We start from the raw sequence: 19,503 nt of genomic DNA on the forward strand, positions 1-19,503 counted from the left end.
ACTAACTGAAGAGTAGCGGAAAAATAATGGTTGTAATAATGGACACAAAGACATTACTTGTAATCCTTTAATTCTCTTTATTTCAAAGCCTCTCCTTTTGTCAAAGCTGAGATTACTTATTGTAACGGTGCTTTGTTAATGTCAGAAGCAGAAGACGACACCTTTCAGAGGAGTCTCCCTAGACAGAGAAACTCACAATAAATCACAGAGCCATAATGTTAATGTACAACAGAGCACACACCAAGATAAAAAAGTATTTTTGAGGTAGCCACACATCTGACTGGACAGCATCAGTAATATATCTTTGAACTGACCCGCTGGGTATTTTAAGGCCTTTTCATAACACACATAAACAACAGCAAGGCACAGGAAAGAGTCCGGTCAGAGGTCACCTCATATATGTAAACTTGAGGCTTTCCCTTTTGTGAGAGAACATTTAGGGGCATCTTCTCCACATCCTTTTCAAATCTCAGCACTCAGAGAGCCACATAGTAAAATATCAGCACCTGTGAACTCAAGAACTACAATCTGCCCATCATGAGAGATTCTTAAACCTCAAAAACAGTATGTAGAACATAAATATTTAGGTCTGAGAATAAGTTCAGCTCGGTTTAGCTCAGTGCCTCAGGATGCTACTTTGTGGTAGAATCTGTGGTGCTGAGTAGTAATTAAAATGACACACACTGCTAAAAATATGCCAAATTACTCAAACTCACTGGCACTAACTTAGCTGATGAAAAAAAAAACCCACTTCTGCTGCAGTACTAAGCTCAGTGTTAGTTTCCTAAGACTAGCTAAGACCGTTTACAACTATATCCATGTTTCCCACAGACAAATTGTTTTTTTTTTGTGGGACACACAGGGTGCTGAAGCAGATTGCAGACCATTCACTGCTAAAAAAATCTACTAAGAAAAAAAATCAAATTGAAGCTTGATTTGGTTACAATCCAATAAAAGCAGAACATTTACACCTGGGAGACCCATCATCACAGACACAGTTTGTTAAACAGGTCAAAACAAAACAAAGCACAGAAAAATAAAGCAAAAATCACCCATAAAGCATACCTCACATGCACAATTCTAATCATTAGGGAGGGGGGGGTGTTTTTAAAAATGATGCCTGTATGTCTGGAAAGCTAAATATTTCAAGTTAAAGTGACTGAAAATAAAAACAAAAAATGCAAGGATTTAAGAAGCTAAAATTGCTGTCCATAGTACAGATTACAGAAAATGTAAAAAAAAAAAAAAAAAAAGAAAGTGCAAAAGAAATAAAATTATAGGCCCAACTCTGACTGAACCGAGAGTCTAACTTCATCAAATCAAATCCTCAGGTAAAATAAGCAGCTATATCTGATTCAATGAAGGGAACAACGGAAAGCTTTCATCAAGGAATAACAATTAGGGCTGCTCAGCTGCAGAAGGAAATTTAGGATTTGGGTCTGTAAGACAAAAATTGCAGGTTTTATACACAGTTCGAAATAATTAGTAGTTCGTTGAAATAACACGTTTGTTCAGTTATTTGAAAAGAATAGTAGAGAAATACAATTTAGATTGTGTATTTTGTTGAGTACACGTTTAAACATAATTCCCTCGGAGAAAATTCAGTTTAATTTAATCTGGAAATTGCTGTGGTAATAAAAAACAATACTCAATCTTTTGTCAAATAAATGTGTAGCCGTAATACAACTTTGGTTAACCTAAAATGATTAACCTTGAGATCTGTAAATAACATTGCACAGCCTGGGGGCCAGATCTCAGCGAGGTGGATTTGTGGGGTTTTCTGTCAGAATTGGGCCATCAAACTGGGGGAATATGAGCTGGAACCAACCCGTTCCCTGATTTAAATAACCTTTGTAAAGAAGGCAAAATTACAACTTCTTATAAAGAAAAAGGACTCACGAAACAATTCAACATTAAGTGTGAAACAGCAGGTAGGTTCTAGAGCAGCTGGGAAAAGCTAACTAAAGGAAAACTGAAATTAGCAAACACAGTTTACCGCAAAAACATTTCTACTTGACCATGTAACATTTACATTAAACATTTATATAACATTTGTGACAGTAAAATATTGACAGAAATTCAGAATTTGAGGATGAAGTCTTATGAAAGTCTAATACTGTATAGTGCATTCAACTTTCTCCCCAAATGTGACCCCTATAACCATTTTAATACCCCTAACCCTATAAGGTGCATTCATAGGAGTCACACTTGAGGTTACAGGTTGTAACATCTGTCATATTACAGACCTTCTGCATCTCTGCTGCATATAAACAAATGTGGTGAAATTTTGTGAATGTTTTTCACATATGTTTATCCCCAAAATCGGATATTTATGTTGAAGGTGAAGGTGGAGGGACAAAAGCTTACGTTAAAAGTGACTGATGGTTGTCTTGAGACTCCTATTTTATCTTCTCACCACTGGAAGACATTAAAACAGCTGAAAGACAGGGAAAAACACAAAGCAAAAACCCAAGACAAGAGAAACAAACACTACATTGAAGTTTTCATTTTGTCCAAGTAAAATCAACAACAACAACAAAAAAAAAGAAGAAGTTTGGCTACTTGTGGTTAAGTGCAATTTCTCTTGTGTGGTGAGGGCTGGAGAAGCTGGTTGGCATCTGGAGGTCACTTAGAGGAAGTGGTGCTGCTGGCAGTTGATCTTCTCTTCTGCCTGGTCCAGAAGCTCCAGCATCTCCTGGATGATGGCCTGCAGCGCACGGCCCAGGTCTTCCCCGCTGTAAGGCTTTCCGAGAGGAGGCACGTGAACGAAGGCAGAGCGACCGTGACTCAGGTAAAGAGACGTGTAGTAGGTGAAATCACACAGATACCTGTCAGGAGAGAGAGCATGGCATCAAAGGAAGGACCTGGCTTTGTTCAGTGGAAGACATGATAAAAATGACTTACTGGACACAAGTGCTTTACACATTTATTAATAAAATTCACCAAATACATCAAAAGTAGTTGTTAATGGTCCCTCTGGTGTTCCTGAATCGCATGTACAATAGCAACCAACAGTTGATGCACTGGGCACTTATGGCTCAAAACTTTAATATTGACATTCGTCACAAAAAGGGACATGACAATGTGGTGGCCGATGCCCTTTCTCGTGTGCCTTAGGATGGCGTCATCTTAAGGGAGGGGGTGTTACATGCCATTGTGTTTTGCATTGTTACTTTCCCTGACATGCTTCACCTGTGTGTGTGTGTGTGTGTGTATGTGTGCTTCTCTTGGTACCACAGTGCAGCTCACTAATGATCAGTGCCTGATTACTCTTGCTGAGAGCAGCTGTGGGCTGTGGGCAGAGCCTATATTTGTGGCTGCATGCCCTGCTCATATCTCAACCAAGACACCTTTGTGTTGTGTTGAGCATCATTTTTGTAAATAAATGTTTTCTTTTTGCAACCAGCCCGGTGTGCGTCTCCTTGTACGTTGCGGCATTTGAGCCAGACGTAACTTAGTGTTCGGTACATTTTACAATGTGAACATGCATTTACTTATAAAGTTGCCAAGATAAGCCATGCACACAGGTGTACACTAAGCTCTCATCAGCCAGATCACAACATCAGCTGGCATTCTTTCTTTCTACACTGCACCAGATATGCCCTTAGAGGACAATAAAGATTTATTGAATTGAACCTTTCGGTATTATGGAACACAGTTCAACAGCATCACAAACTGCAGCCTCCAAAATCCTCATCCCAGAATCTTTTTGTGAATTATAATTATAACTGCTGATTTTATATGCTAGTTCGCTACTCCTCTGTTCTAGATAAGCACAGACTGAATTAATTTGAGTTCCTGTTAAGCAATAGTACATCACACTTTTACTCCACACTTTGTTGCACACAGTTTCTTTTCAGCTATCTGTTAAACTAAATACAACTCATAATCCAGACGATTAATGCTGTTTACGGCTGATTTGTGTGTTTAACAAAAGCCACTTGAATTTGTTTGCATCTCCTCTGGAGCCGAAGCACGTGACCAGGAGTTGAGTGGAGGAACAAACGGTTGACAAATAAGTAAAATAAAGTAAATAATTACCTTCCAGCATCTTTGGAGACTGACACAGCTACTCCCAGCCCCGAGGAGGTCACTCTCTTACAGACTGACTCCATGTCAATAACTGAGTTGATACAGTCCGGGCCTCCCACAATGCAACACTGTGAATCAGGACAGAAGCTGCTGTTGTCCAGGCCCTTGTAGCCGTGATTTCTGCCGCACTTTTCCAACGTGACAGTGGTGGCCATACCTGAGACTCCAACATGAACTACCAACTGGCCAAAAAAGGAAGAAATAAAGACAAAAGACCGGATTAAGAAAAAAAATCACTGCACAAAATAATCACAATATATCTGTGGCAGCTGCCTTTTGATCACTCTGCTCGTTTGAAACTGAGGTGTCTGAGTGGAAATGTTCCTATACTGGACCCAAAACACAGATCTGAACCTAAGAACAACTCCACAGCAGCCGATATGAAACCCAAGTATTTATTAACACATATTTAACGCCCTCATTAAGAGCTTGCATCAGAGCTACACAAGCCAGTAATTTGTTGCATAATTTGATAATTATGTTATTTAATTTGGTACAGCATTTGTTGCACAGATTTGATTTTATCTGAGTGTTCTCACAGCCCAAAGGATTACAACTTACACATGCTTTTAAACAAAACCCGAAACCTAAGACAGTAAAATCAGACCAAAACTGGAAGTGAGGCAGACAACGAGTTTCTGTTTTGCACCTTGAAAAGTAAATAATGTGGAGAGATTACAACATGTTCTCCTCTTACCAGCGGATGATACTTCTTCCATAATGACGGAACCAGACTCTGGACTGTCTGGTACTCCACAGGAACCTCGGACACATGCAGGTCTACTTCACTGCCCAGTCCGAGCTTTTTCAGTTCCTGTCAGAACAAAAAAACATATAAGCTAAAATACTTTGTTGCACTTTAAAATAGGTGTTTTTGTCCTGAGCATATAACAGTGATAAGGGTGATACACATGTTATGAAAGTGTAGTACATAATCTTGACAAACAAAATAAATTATTTAATATATTTTCTTCAACTATGTATGAGATTATTAAATTAACACTGCTCATTGCTCTCTTTGTATATTCCATACACAATCATACTTACTGCACACTGACTGCTTATGTGTCCCTAAAATATGTCCTTGCCTTTGGTTGGTTTTAGCTTGCGGTCACTAAGGCAAAATATTGTCTTGCCCTATCAATAAAGCTCACGAGCTGACTTATCCCACACAATGGACACTGCATGATAAATTCCTCTAGATCTAACTTCACCCATTATGTTAATGGAAATCCTTGGATTAGAAATTTGCACAGACTCTTTATACTCTTTGTCAGTATCTTGCAAATTTTGTCCTCTTCTTGTTAAACACTGCAAAGATGTTTGCATTTAAATACATTTCACACACACACATATATATATATATATATATATAATTTTTTTAATTGTTGGTTTGTGTTTTATTTTATTTATTTTTATGTTTTTTTTATGTAATTTTATTTTTTCACTTTTACCGATACTGCAAAATATGATTCTAATATGAAGACCATATGGTCCAGTGTTCCTGTGAAATCTTAAATCGAGCAGTTAATGCCTGCCCTTTTTTGCTTTTTCTTTGAGGACAGCTGTCTCTCACCTATCCTGTCCTTTACATATAACATAATTCTTCACTTAAATTGAGATATCTGAATTATGAAAATAGAAATAATAAACTGCAGCCTTTTTCATAAATAGTATGGGAAAATCAAGCAATAACAGATGCAGTCATACATGCTATAATTAAGATAAATCTATGTCCAATTCACAGCCAGTGGACTGACACCTCCCCCAGTCCCCCTGCAGGACAAATAGCCCTGGACACTGACCCCTACTTGTATTGAAAAGAGGCTTGTTTGACCACGTCTGTGACCCTGCCACAAAGCGGCCTTTTGTTTGCCTTTAATATCCTTATCAAGTCCGTCTAGACACCCTGACAACCACTAACATCCCCCACATGCAGTTTCCCCAGCAGGACACAGAGAGCCTCCAACACGCTGCTGCACCGTGTGAAGCCGGCCGGTAATTATCAGAGCATCTTGTAATGGCCACAAAAACAGGCTCACGTTGGATATTCATTTTTGGAAACAGTCACACGTGCCCTTGTTTAATTACAGCTGCTAGCAACTCAACATAAAGACTATTTCAACAGACTGTCAAGTTTTGGCTAAAATGTTATTCGCTTTTTTAAGTTGTGTGTACCACATTTAAAATGTCATCAGTGGTGATGTTTTGAAATTATGACAGTCTTGTTTTAATCCAAGAACCTGCTCATACAGAAGTAATAGAGGTTTAAAACACACCTGTACTGCTACCCAGCTGGCGTTGACCGTGTGCTCTCCAAATGGCCCAAAACCTGCAAAACATTCAAGTTATTTTGTTTGTGGTCCATGGTCACATAAAGTTAACAAGCCTGCTTGGTTTCTACACATAAGAACGAAAAATTAGCTTTTTCACAACAGAAATGAAATGCAACCATGAACTATTTGTTTTTCCAACATGAACAGAAAACATTTTTAGTGGGGTCACTGTGACAACAAGGACAAAAACAGAAAACAAAGCAAATGCAAATACATTTAATTTTGCAGAAGCAGACATATGAATCTAGTTTAATTTCCAAAAGACTATGAGCCATTATACACAAGTCTTACTGTGTCTTCTGTGTTGTTATGGCTTGAATACAAGTTATTTTATTTTATTTTTTATTGTATGACTGCTTGATACTATCAAAAATATATTGTTTGCTAAATATGGCCTTAGACTGTGAACAGTATACATAAACCTCATGAAATACTTTCTTTTCAGAAAAAAATAACACTTCTGTAAAACAAATTCAAATGTTGACAGTGTTGCAGCATGCTGCTTTCCCTGAATTACCAGATTAAAATCAATCACTATCACTAAAAGTCTGGCCATGCACCACTCCATATGACCTATAAAATCACAGCAGCAGCCTATGGATATTCACTCAGGCTTGTTTATGTAGGGATCTATAAACTGATCCCCTTCCACCACCCTTCCAAGGGTCAGCCGGTCCCTGGGGGTCGGGTGGAGGGGGGATCAGTCTGTCTGACAGGCTGCTGAAAAGGAGCAGAGTGAGGGGCCGGCAGCTGCCAGCCGGCCCGCTATTGTGAAGGTGCTGTTCCCAGGCAATCTACACGTCTTGTATCAGCTGGGAGTGCCAGCCTCTGCACCCCTTTGTGTCTGAAAAGTCACTGCTTCTGCTGTCCTCCACAGATTCGATGTTCAAGACTGTGGTTTGTGCTCTTATAAAATATTATATTTCCGTGACTGGAGGTGATGTTGCATTGAATAATGTTTTGGGAAAACCATTTGTTATATATCAACATTTGCTGATAGATTCAAAACCACCAAAATCAGTGCTTGGAATGTCTTATTATCTAATTAATTAATAGTAATGCAAAAAGTGTTTCCTAAAATGAAACATGTAAAGCAGCTTTTATGACAGATTGGATGTACACTGAAATACCAGTTCTAGGCCCAAACTTTGTAATGCAGAGCAATATGATTAAATCTGAAATAAAATGGATGAGCCTACATAAAGAGACAAATAGTGCACATTAATAATGGAGCACAATTATTGCTTAACTTTTTGTAATAATGTCATATACTTTTAACCACCAGCTCCACAATGACACCATGTCTGAGCAGAGGCCTGATGTTGAGATCAAGTCCAGCTGTGAAACTCACAATACAAAGCCATGACGAAAAAACACTCAGGCACTCTTATTTTGTAAGAATAGTTGAGTTTTCACTCTCTCAAAAAATATAGGGTCACATCCACAAGAATTTGAACTAAAGATTGCACTTCTATGGTTTTTCTATCTCTAGTCTATTATTCCTAGAACATGTATTAAAATTAGAGTTAATAAGGAGGTTATAGTTTTGATATCACGATAGTAATAACAACCATCAGATAATAAAAAAACATAGAGTAATGTTTTAGATTACTTTAGTTGTATTGTCAATGAATAGAAAAAACAGCTGCGTTTCTATCATCAATATATTTAACAACGAAATAAAACAATTGCTAAATCAACAACGGATAGTGCTAACATGATATTTCTCCTGAATGTTGTCAGTATTTATTAATGTTCAGCGTTAGGTACTTGTTTATTGTTTGACGTGGTCTTAAACAGGAAACAACAACAAAAAGATTTTCACATAGCTCGTCAGTAGCACTAATTCTGTATATTGAATATGAAATAGCTGAACACCGCTGTGTTACGTCGTTAGCTGTAAACAAAACGTGTCATTAAACTGTCTCCACATGCAGCGGAGTGGAGCAGTAACAGCCTGACGCCATTGCCGTTAGCAGCTGTCATCTACATAACTTTTCCTCCACTTCACTCTGGTGGTCGGTCCGCCGACAGACACAACAACGGCAGTACAAACAAGACCAACCTGTAACGACCACAGTCCGTTTGCTGTTGTCCATCTCCTGTCCTGTCACAGAGGATCCGTTGGCCTTTTTCGGTCTTTATTTTGCACCAGGACCGGAGAGAGAGTCGGTACCCTCCACAGCTGACGGCTCCGTCTCCCAGACACAAATAAGCTCACCGGCCGTCCTCGCGCTACAAGATGCGTGAGACGTGACGTGCTTGCGTCACACAAAGGTGACGTCATAAACAAATAAATAAGTCAAGAGTGCAATTAATAGGAAGATAATTTTTTTGGTTGTTTTCCTTATATTTTGTTTGCAGTGTCCTATTTCCTCTTTGTTCCATAACTGAATTTGTAAGTGTATAGGCTGTTAAACACAAATGTAATTCAGGTCATGTTTTTATATGTCTATTCTCCTTTTCTATATTTTGGTATTTTATATTCTACCTTTTAAAATGTTTTATTCTATGTTTTATATAGAATATATATGCACTGAGCCGCTGTAACAAGTGAAATTCCCCGATGTGGGGACAGTAATGACTATCTTATCTTAAAATACAAAATATTTGTGATGGTGGAATATCCCACATTTGCTAATTATTTCATGAGTATAAAGTGACATAATACCCGTGAAGTTGAAATCATTAAGATAATAACCATAAACTGCTACTATAATACCATTTAGAGGGAAGTATCTCCAACTTCTTCGCGCTCCACTGTATCTAAAGCTAAAGACGATTTAGAAATGTGTCGCAGGGACTGTTCTTGCCTGCAGGGGGCAGCAGCCTTCATTACGCACCGCAACACAGAATCAACTCATTACTAGAAGCAGAAGAAGAAGACCAGGCGGCAGCGAAGTCGTGTAACTGACGGACTGAGACAGCAAGTGAAACACAAATTGATAAATAGAAACTACAACAATGGTAAGTGTATGATAGAGTAAATGTAAGAGCTGTATTTTATATTTCCAGCAGCCCGTCTGCTACTAAGCTAACTGTATTAGCAGCACCGTAGCTCTCTGTTACAATGCTGCTCGTTATGCTAGCTAAGTGAAGCTAAGGTAGATACTTCGGCTTAATTAAACATGATTAACTCAAGGTGGATGTGTTTTACATGCCGACTTCACATGCACTCTGAAAACCTTTATATCATGCCGAGGACGATGATACAGTCTTATTTAATTTTAAACTAAACTGTAAATTGTTTTAGCCGAGCACAGCAGCAAGTATGGACAGTTGTCGTGACACTACAAAGACACTATGCAAATATTTTCTAAACTTTTTGAAAGTACATGCCATTAGAAGCTGAAAATAACAGCTGTCCCCTCACCCTCTTTCAAACACTTCTGGGGTAATTATCTGTGCTCCAAGATATCTGGCTACATACTAGCTATGTATGTCTTTGTTATGAAGGTGAAAATTGTAGTTCTGGCAGTCACGTTTACTCGGGTTATTAAATAATGTTGATGGCTGGTGGATTCCCACTTGTAACCTGTTTTTTTTTTTATTTTTTAACTTGCAGCTTCCACTATCTCTGCTGAAGACTGCCCAGAACCATCCCATGGTAAAGAGACACTGAACTTTTTCTGCTGTCAAGGAGCTTATGTTGGCACTGCAGATGGGCAGCAAGTTGGCATATTTTAATGTCGATTACCTACACATGAATTCAAACAGTTAATTATGCTTTACATGTAAAGTATGTTTCGGTATATGAAATCAGAAAGTCGTCAGTGAAAAGTGCTCACAGGCTGAAAGTAGTCAAAATCATCCAAGATATATTACTTAATGTAAAACTGAAAAGCAAGTTTTAGTCTGTCATCCAATCAGTTTGCAACAAACTGAAAGCAGTTCCTCAGTTTTGGCTGTCTGCTTCCTTTTGGCTTCATTTACATTTTTATTATCTCACTATGTCATCTTCAGGTTAAGTTTACGTAATACAAAATAAAACTCACTAAATTACCTCAAATTCTGGCTACCTTCTGAACTTCCAAATCTAATTGGCTAAAGTTCAGCCTGTTTGTTTTTGCTGTAATTGTAATTTTAGAGTCGCCAAGACTCTTAAAGCAGCTGATTGTTTTTGTGTCCTTTTTCCCCTCAGTTGGTGGAGCTGAAGAATGGAGAGACATACAACGGTCACCTGGTCAGCTGTGACAACTGGATGAACATCAACCTGAGAGAAGTCATCTGCACATCGAGGGTAAAGCTGAGCTCTGGTCTCACACCTTTGCTGTCATTAAACCTGTAGACAACGCTTCTTTCTGCGAAGAGGGAAAGCAGACATCTCTGTCCAGTGTTAACATCAATCTCTAGCTGTAGTGTTGTCTGCAGAGCCACATGCTGTAGATATAAACAAGAAAAAGAGTGTTTGTGGCCAGTAACCAAAGAGTCTTCTGACTGTCACTTCATAGTACACATATTTAAGATTTGTTTTGTTTGTGGCCCGTAAATAATTGCACACACAATTTGGGACATAAAAAAGAAAACTGTCAAAAATGTGTCAATCACTCCCATCTAAACAGCACAACTGAAAACAATGCAAACCAGTATAAAGATAGTCTACAGACTTAAAAGATGTAAAGTGAAGCTTGTTGTGCACTCTCCCTTTTAACAAAATGCAATGTATTTTTTGGACACCTCCACTCCACTCTAACAGGATGGAGATAAGTTCTGGAGGATGCCTGAGTGTTACATCAGAGGAAGCACCATCAAGTATCTGCGAATCCCAGACGAGATCATTGACATGGTGAAGGAGGAGGTGGTGTCGAAGGGCCGCGGACGTGGAGGCGCCCAGCAGAACAAACAGCAGGGAAAAGGAAGAGGAGGAGCCGGCAGGGGTGAGTTGAAATGCTCCCTGCTGATCAGGCATTTGTTTGTGTCTGCTGTCATAATGTGAATATCAGCATGTCATTTTTGGGTTGTTTTCTAATCTCTCAGCTATTATGAAGTCCACATACTCTCAGGAGCATCAAGAATGAATGAGTTCCTGTTGTCACATAAGCACCCTCTATATTAGGGTTGTGTAAAATTCTTGGATGAAATTAATATCAGGTGTGGACAATGTATTTTAAACAAACACAAGTATCATTCAAAGTAAATGTGTCAATATCTGTACTTGTGATGAAGGAAAATCCTCAATTTGGTAGCTAAATATTTCTTCCTCTTGTGACTAAAACGAGCTGAAGCTCAATTCCGAGCATGTTCTGTAAGTGCTTCTGTAATGAATAATAATATCAATAACTATAGCAACTTTTGATCAACCCATATCATTTTACATCTGGTTTAAGCCACACCCACTGTTGGTATAAATTGCTGATATTTAGTCAGATTGAATCTGGCTCACATTGGGTGACTGTTTTTTTTTTTACAACAAATCTGCCAAGCTGTAAATGAGAATATATTTGCACATGGAAATCTGGCCGAACAGCAGTTATCACAGCTAAAAAAATTAACATTTGTGTCTTTTGTTTTCTCTCCTCTGTCTCTCTGTAGGTCTGTTTGGCGGCCGTGGCAGAGGAATGACGGGTCCTGGTCGGGGCCAGCAGCAGCAGATGCAGCAGCAGGGGGATAAGAAAGCAGGCAAACCTCAGGGAATGAAGAACCAGCACTGACAAACAACATTACACCTTCAACAACACATCCTGTTATTCAGAGCAATTTCTCCTTCAATACACGAAGATAAATTAACTCTGGTGTTTCCTTCTGCTGTGATGTTTTTCAGAATCGACGGTTGCAGAAGTCACACTAGGAGAAATTAGGAGAAGCTGTGCTTTAGCACTGATTTTTTTTTTTTTAGCATTTTATAAGTTGGTATTAATATTATTTTTAGTATGACCATGTACCAGTGTATCAGACAGAGGTGACAGAATCCTATTCACGACAGTAATATGTATGATTACAACTTTTCAAGAAATTTTGTATCATAAATCCCATTGTATTAACAGTTTTTCTTCAGTTGATACACTGGATTGAGGTTTTTATTTTCAGTGTTTTGTTCCCTTCTTTTTCCAGGTGTAGTTTTCATGGTAACGAAACTGCCCAGCCCCAACTTCTGTTGCATGAATATTTTTTAATGCTCTTTATTTTTGTGTTGTTTGTGACCTTTTGGGGTTTGTCTGCTGCGCTGTATGGTCAGTGGGTGTACCAGTACACTGGCAGTCGGGCGAGAATTCGTTCCCTGAAAATTAACACTTTCGTTAAGGCATTTATAAGATGACACAAAACGATGATTAGGATTTCCAGAAAAAAAGAAAAAAAAAAAGATTCTCATATTCTTAAAAGGATAAGTCCAATATATGTCAAGGTAGTTGGGTTTCATTTTATTTTTTGAACAAAAGACGATGTTGTAATTTATTTACATTGAGAACATGAGAATAAAAAGACTTTTGTTAAAGCGGTCATATTCATTGAAAAAGGATCATCTTTGTTATCACTTAACTACAGCTGGCTACTCTGTTTTTCTGTATAAACAACCTGAAATCAAATTACAAAATTTTACAGCTACACTCATTCTTTCCCCTTGCATCAGTGTGTCCTTTAAATTCTATATAGATACTGTAGTTCTTGATGTATGTGAAAAAATAACAGGTGAAAGGTCATGTTCTAAAAAAGTGGACTTAGGACAGCTGAAAAAAGGTGCATGTGGACTATATATTCTAAAATAGAGATAGAAATTCAACATTGCAGTTTTCAATGAAGTCTCAGTTATCAGTGCTTTGATCACGTAAATGATTTAATATATTTATAAACATTTAAACAACTCAAAAAATGTTACAACATAGTTGGACCAAGATTAAAACATTTCAGGACTGCAATCAGGCAAATAAAGTAAAAAATAAAATAAAAATAAAAATGCACAAAAATATTATGAGAAAAAATATAATCAAATAACTTTATTGGACACTACCTCACTGTCCTTTCTCCTACTTGAGTAAAAATCAATTCATACTAAAAACAATGTATACTCGCATGACTGATCATGTCTCACACTGCACATGTGAAAAGTGATAACTCATTCAAATGATTAATTAATTAGTAACACAAATGTAATAATTTCTGAACTTAAAAATCACACATTTAGAGAAAACAAATAAGAACTCTGGCTGCTTACAGTTATACAGTTGTGAAAGGCTTCTTGCTTTCCACAGTTTTACATAAAAGCAGATACCTTTGGGGTTTTGTTGGCCACAGTGTGAGCAGATTTTAGATCGCAGGCCTTATAACATGTTATGTATTATTTGACATTTAAAAAATGTTATTTCATTGATACAATTCTAAGACTTAAGGATTTTGTAGACATTTTGCTTACCATTTCTGGTTTTATATATTCTAAAGCTTAAACACACCCATATCCAGGCTTTCAAACATGCCTGTCATCACTCATGGGTGACATAACTCACTCTGAACATAGAGCCTTATAATGTGGGTTTCATTATAACCAAAATAAAAATACTAATGATAAAAAAAAACACATAAATCAACAACATTGAATTGACCCTCTGCAATCAGTTCCAAACAATTGGCCATTTGTACTTAAATGTGTAATAAAATTAAAACTTAAAATAAAAAAGTATAAAATTAAAAAAAGCAAAATGTGAAGTACAGTTTTTTCTGTGCTAGTTTATCACACCACAGTGCAGACTCATCACCCTTGTTATGAGATTCTGGTGGTCAATTGCAAAATTAATTTCAACACAAAAATGTAATCCTGAAACAGATAATATAAAACAGCATATAGTAACAGTATATGCTTGTCGAAGTCATACAACATATTCCTGAGTAGATCCTGAAATTTTCTTTGAACAAGGCTCACACAGTAAATCTTAAAATTATCTATAATATTCTGACAAAAGGCAGTAAATGAGTAGCCGGCTCTTGATAATAAAATACACAAGCCAGCATTAAAATCATGTTCAATCAGTTTTGGTATGCTTCATTCTTAAAAGTGCCCTTAATTGTTTTTCATCTTTCATACATAATTATAAAAGAAAAATCTTAAAAATAGAAAAAACAAGTACAAGAAAAAATGAAATCAGACTTGTTTGGGTGATGAGAAATTAAACTTCAATCTCTCAAATGTGGCTCATCCCTGCTTCATCCAGTCGTTTTTGGCAGCGACTGCGTATTTCCAGGTCTCCACAATCTGGGACAGCAGCAGATTTTCAGGAAACATTTCCTCCACGTAACGAGGCACATCCACTTCCTTACTGTCCATGTAGGCACCCACCGTCTCTTTTACACTGAGAAGATGGGAATTCATTTTAACACATTACCTTTTCAATAAGGACCATGTTTGCATACAGGAAAGCTAACAACAGAAAATTAAACCAACTACATCAACAACATTAAGGTAAAGCTCCAGCGTGATGGTAGTTTTACCTGATTTTCTACATTCTTCTGCATTTTGTCACTATTCCTTTAAATTTGATTCTTATTTTGGATGTAGATTGAGGCATTAAGATTTAGAGATTTAATCTGCACCTCTTTTCAGAGCTATTGGAGGGAATAATTGCATTAATAACAAAAGATGTTGTAACATGTTTACCTCCAGGTTGGATTGTAGTCATCAATGGCCCTTATGCGGCCCAGACTCAACAGGATAAACTCATGCATCTCAAGCAACCATTGGTCCACGTTTCCCCTGGTCATAAAGCCTTTCAGCTCAATCTTGTCGTCCTCTGTCAGTGGCCTCAGGTACTCAGCTGAATAACCTGCAAAGGGCTCCTTTTTATAGACACATGACAGATTGTTTTAAAATGACTGAAATTAGTAAAAAAAAAATTGAAAACAGTATAAATGAATGGGTGTGAACATTACTACAAGAAACAGGTGTAGGCCACTGAAATATTTTGATGGTACGAAAAATACAATAAGGCATGATGGATATACTCTATGTATTAAGTCATTTTCTAATCAGTACTCTTGCTTTACATTTATCAAGCCCCCAAAATCCTGCAAAAGCAACACTCACCCTCTTGAGATGCAGCATGTTTTCAGATTTGAGGGAGGAGAGGAGTTGCCACAGAGAAACACAGTGTTTGAGGTTGCATCTGCCCAGAGCCTGAAGACACAACACAGCAGAGTAAAGCGTCTGAGAGCACACAGCAGAGACTTTTAAAATGAATAAACTTACATATAGAGTTTTGGGATAAAATTTATATTTTTGGGGAGCTTTATTTTGTACCTTATCTTACATATGTTTGTTGGGATGATTGACATAATTTAGTTAGTTGTAATGAAATTACCTAGAGATCAAAAAAGTCATTATTTTGTGTACATAACACAACTACATAACATGATGTGAACTGCCTGCAGTGTTTGTAAATGTTTAGGTTAATTGGGTCATTCACGGCAGGCAAAGACAGTGAATCAATGTCATATGTTAATTTGTCTTGTCCCACTTTACGCATAACAGGAAAGTAGCTTTAATGCAATTAAAGGACAGTCACACTATTTTTCAAGTCTGTCTTACAATAATCAGTAGTCGGGTGTCCAGGTAAACAGTGAAGCAGGTTTTTCTTGCTGCCAACAGTCCTCTTTTTTACATTTCTCAATACAAGATAACTTCCAAATGTTCTTCTTATAATACAAGTGAAAAATCAGCTTAGTGGCAGTTTACGCTGACATAAAATAACTGTTCTTCAGCTTTAAGAAACCTTAGAATTCACTCCAAACAAAGAGGCAGCATATGCATTGACCTGCAATATGTGACGATCTATGTGGTCGGCCATCTTCAGGATGTCCCGGAGGTAAGCAGCCAGAGGCATCATGGGATCACCACCAGTCATTGAGATGAAACCCAGGAGCAGCTCCGCGATCTTCAGTGCCTCACATACCTCATTGTAGGAGTCCAGCTCTCTGGACAAGGCATTGCAGGCCAGAGAGGACAGAACATCCTGAAGGAACAACAAAGTATGAATGAAGTCTCTGTAAATATGTGTACATCACATATGTCAAATTGTATTGTGAAAATTGGATGTTTAACTACAATGTCTGTATATGAATTACAATGGAGATTGGATACATGCCTTTACTCTAAATGTTGATCACAGATGAAATAAAGTGGTTCTAAGCAATGATTTTTACAACAAAGCAGCACTTTCAAAAAATGTAATCATCTGTGTTTGTATAATTTTCATCGAAGTGCGTCAGGTGATAAATCTGTCATACACCCAAAAACATCAATCATGTTGGATCTTAACCCTGTACAATGCAGTTCTAAAGAATATTAATCAGTAACAGTTGTAACCAATACAGTAGAAAGTGAAATAACCCCCAAGTCTAGTAACTTGTGAAAGACATTTTCACTGTTTTCTAGTGTTTTATAGAGAACAAATACCCTGAAAATTAACTGTTAATGAGAACAATCTTTAGTTGCAGCCCTAGTAAAATCTTTCCTTAAATGCATGTTATATGTTTGTGTAATTGACTAGATAGATGTGAGATGAAACACATTTATGAGAAATAATAATGTATAGTGTAATATGTAGTCAGAAATTATAATTATGTTGCTTACTGTGCAAAAGTACTGAACAGGACTTCTTCATTTACCTGACACACTTTTTCTTTAACAGCTTTGAAAATGGTTTCATAGTCTCTCTCTTGTGTGTTGACCAGAGTGGGAATCCCCTAAAATAGAGCACACTTTAATAAAGTAGGGAAATAATGCTGTGAAACAAGACAACATAGGGCAGATACAACAATGACATAAAAAGTCAAATACAGTGTTACATTTTGATTCTTGAAAACCACTCATTTTGTTGTTAACCATTGAAATGAATACCATTTAGTTTAGGTTAGCAATTAATAATGTTAATATTAAAATAGAGTATTTAAATAATGTGTCTGCTCTCTCATCTTGGCTGACTGCAGACATCATTTCACGGGTCTAGGAGGGTCTGTATTGCTTATTATTAAAGCTTATATTTGTCCATTTACACTCTTGTCATTTGCTTTCATCAATCCAGGCTGAGTGGACTCACTGTGCGGGTGATAAGGGGTTTTCCCTGCAGGAAGCGAGTGAGGATCTGATGCTGGATCCTGGGCAGGTCATATTGTGATATTGTCTCATGGCCTCGTTCCAAGCTGTATTGGCAATTGGATAAAACCAGAGGAAGCAGGTCCTTGTCCAGCTCATAGCGGATCACATGCTGCTCCGTTACCTCTGCCACACTCACCTTGTAACTGCTGCAGACACCAAAATGCAAATATAAACTTTTAGTCCTGAAATAACATTTCTTTTTCCAAAATAATAATAATAATGTTTGAAAGCTGTTCCAGACTTTTGAAATACAGAAAAAAAATGTTTTCAGCAAACACATTAAAATTATTTGTCCATAATATATTTATCTCCACAAAATTCAGATTTAAATTCAACAATGTTTGAGTATCATTGCTGTGTTTTTGTGTGTTTAGCTTGTTCTCTTAAGTTGTTGAAATAATCTAAATGTGCATTTTGGTTTGTAGATTTTTTTTTTCCAAACCCCTATTAGGCCTTGTTAAGGATAGGCCAAGGATTTGTTAAACTCAGACTGCTGTGGTCTTACATTAACCTCAGATAAACTTTGGAAGATATTTTTACACAAAATTAAACTTATATTAGAAGTGTATTAGTAAAAGGCCAGTATGAATGGAAGAAATAATTACACCAAGCAAAACCTATTTTAATGTTCATATGGGCCCCTGATAATTGCTTTTAAAAAGACAAAATTGTGAACCTATCCTTAAAGGTACAATAACAATTTCTACTCTTTGTTGGACGTTTCTTCTCTTTTTTTTTTTGTAGCACTATGTGTCATTTTTACCTGCTATCCTCTCCTGTGTGGTTATCCACAGCGTTCACCAGCTCATTGTGTAGTGCCACCAAGTAGCTAACAAGCCCTGTGGCACACAGGCCTGCACCCTGCCGCCGAGGGAGGAGATACTGCAGGTCACTGTTAAGGTCCAAATCCTGGCCGCAAAATTCATCTGGGATCTTCATCTCATCTGTAAGGTGAACAAGACATAAAAATGATTCGCTATTTAAAATTTAAGATACTTCATTAGATTAAGTCATTTAATCAATCACTGTTACGCCAGAAACAACTGTTTGTACCAGCTATTACAGCTCTTAAAAAAAACACCACTTTGAATCCAGTGACATCTGTGGTATGTGGTCAAAATCACAATACTGAATGTTGAACATCTCTTCTCTTTTCTTGACTCAAACTTTTAATGAGTGGTTATTATAAATACTCAAATAAAATGGTTACATCTTCACTTATATAGTGATTTTAACAAGACAGTAGCTGTATTTGAAACCATCCCCTCATTCACTCACTCACTATTCAGTATGTAGTGGATGAAATTAACAGATGATAATTCAAACAACCCTCCAAAATGGCAAACACACTATATTGCGTACTATATCTGTGAAAGGGGATGGTTTCAAACACAGCTAGGGTTGTCCTCTTTCAGGAAACAAAGGGTCTTTACTTACTGGTAGTTACAGACACTCTGAGCAGATTCCATGTCGTAAGGAAGATGTTAATGTGTTTCTCAAACCATGTCCTCATTTCTGAAACAAGAGATGTTGGAAATATTACCTAGTTTGTACAATAAAAAAATGAATAATAAAAGAGAAAACTTTTAAATGTATAAAATGTAAGACATTTGTTGGTTTTCCTGTCCCATATCTCATCCCTCTTCACCATTTGTGAGTAAGTCTATTAGATTTTAATCAATTAAATATTGACATTTTGAGAACAAACAAGGCCTAGTCATTGCTCAGAGATATTACACCTGTACCTTTTTGCCCCTCAATGAACTCTGCGATGGAGCCCACTATCTGGTCAGTTCTGTTCTGGAACTTTCTCACCAAGCGTTTCTGCAGGATTAGGATGTCTGGAAGGAGCTTAATCTGCCGAAATTCTCTCTCCTGAAAAAGAAAAACAAGATTTAAGACAATAATAGTGCCTTTACCAAAAGCTTTGTGTATAAAGTCATTAAAATAAATAATACTTTTGCTGATAATAATTAATTTTGCTTATCAAAACTA

The 19,503-nt window shown here is 37.2% G+C and overlaps 3 protein-coding genes across 5 annotated transcripts in view; 1 reads left to right on the forward strand and 2 right to left on the reverse strand.

Moving 5' to 3' along the window:
• Positions 1-57: 57 nt before the first annotated feature.
• LOC121941390 (pyroglutamyl-peptidase 1-like) lies at positions 58-8,650 on the reverse strand. Its single transcript, XM_042484179.2, has 5 exons — positions 8,494-8,650; positions 6,372-6,424; positions 4,790-4,906; positions 4,042-4,274; positions 58-2,828 (listed from the first exon to the last, which is right to left on the reverse strand). The coding sequence occupies exons 1-5, from the start codon at positions 8,525-8,527 to the stop codon at positions 2,630-2,632; spliced, it is 636 nt and encodes a 211-aa protein (XP_042340113.1). The 5' UTR covers positions 8,528-8,650; the 3' UTR covers positions 58-2,629.
• Positions 8,651-9,261: 611 nt separating this feature from the next.
• lsm4 (LSM4 homolog, U6 small nuclear RNA and mRNA degradation associated) lies at positions 9,262-12,866 on the forward strand. Its single transcript, XM_042515264.2, has 5 exons — positions 9,262-9,395; positions 9,994-10,035; positions 10,570-10,668; positions 11,125-11,305; positions 11,961-12,866. Exons 1-5 carry the CDS (start codon positions 9,393-9,395, stop codon positions 12,077-12,079), a joined length of 444 nt encoding a protein of 147 aa, XP_042371198.1. The 5' UTR covers positions 9,262-9,392; the 3' UTR covers positions 12,080-12,866.
• Positions 12,773-19,503, reverse strand: part of LOC121963201 (E3 ubiquitin-protein ligase rnf213-alpha-like) — a 44,579-nt gene continuing 37,848 nt past the window's right edge. For all 3 annotated transcript variants that reach the window (XM_088077599.1, XM_088077598.1, XM_042513526.2), the window contains 9 exons: positions 19,254-19,383; positions 18,946-19,023; positions 18,272-18,452; positions 17,450-17,654; positions 17,019-17,096; positions 16,166-16,363; positions 15,439-15,528; positions 15,013-15,191; positions 12,773-14,707 (listed from right to left, as the gene is read on the reverse strand). In XM_088077599.1, the coding sequence (XP_087933725.1) occupies positions 14,551-14,707; positions 15,013-15,191; positions 15,439-15,528; positions 16,166-16,363; positions 17,019-17,096; positions 17,450-17,654; positions 18,272-18,452; positions 18,946-19,023; positions 19,254-19,383 (1,296 nt within the window). In that variant the 3' untranslated portion in view covers positions 12,773-14,550. The remainder of the gene's footprint in view (positions 14,708-15,012; positions 15,192-15,438; positions 15,529-16,165; positions 16,364-17,018; positions 17,097-17,449; positions 17,655-18,271; positions 18,453-18,945; positions 19,024-19,253; positions 19,384-19,503) is intronic.

Source organism: Plectropomus leopardus, chromosome 5 (genome assembly GCF_026936395.1).
Source record: "Plectropomus leopardus strain MGB_pleo_1.0 chromosome 5, ASM2693639v1, whole genome shotgun sequence".
In the NCBI taxonomy this organism is placed as follows: Eukaryota; Metazoa; Chordata; class Actinopteri; order Perciformes; family Serranidae; genus Plectropomus; species Plectropomus leopardus.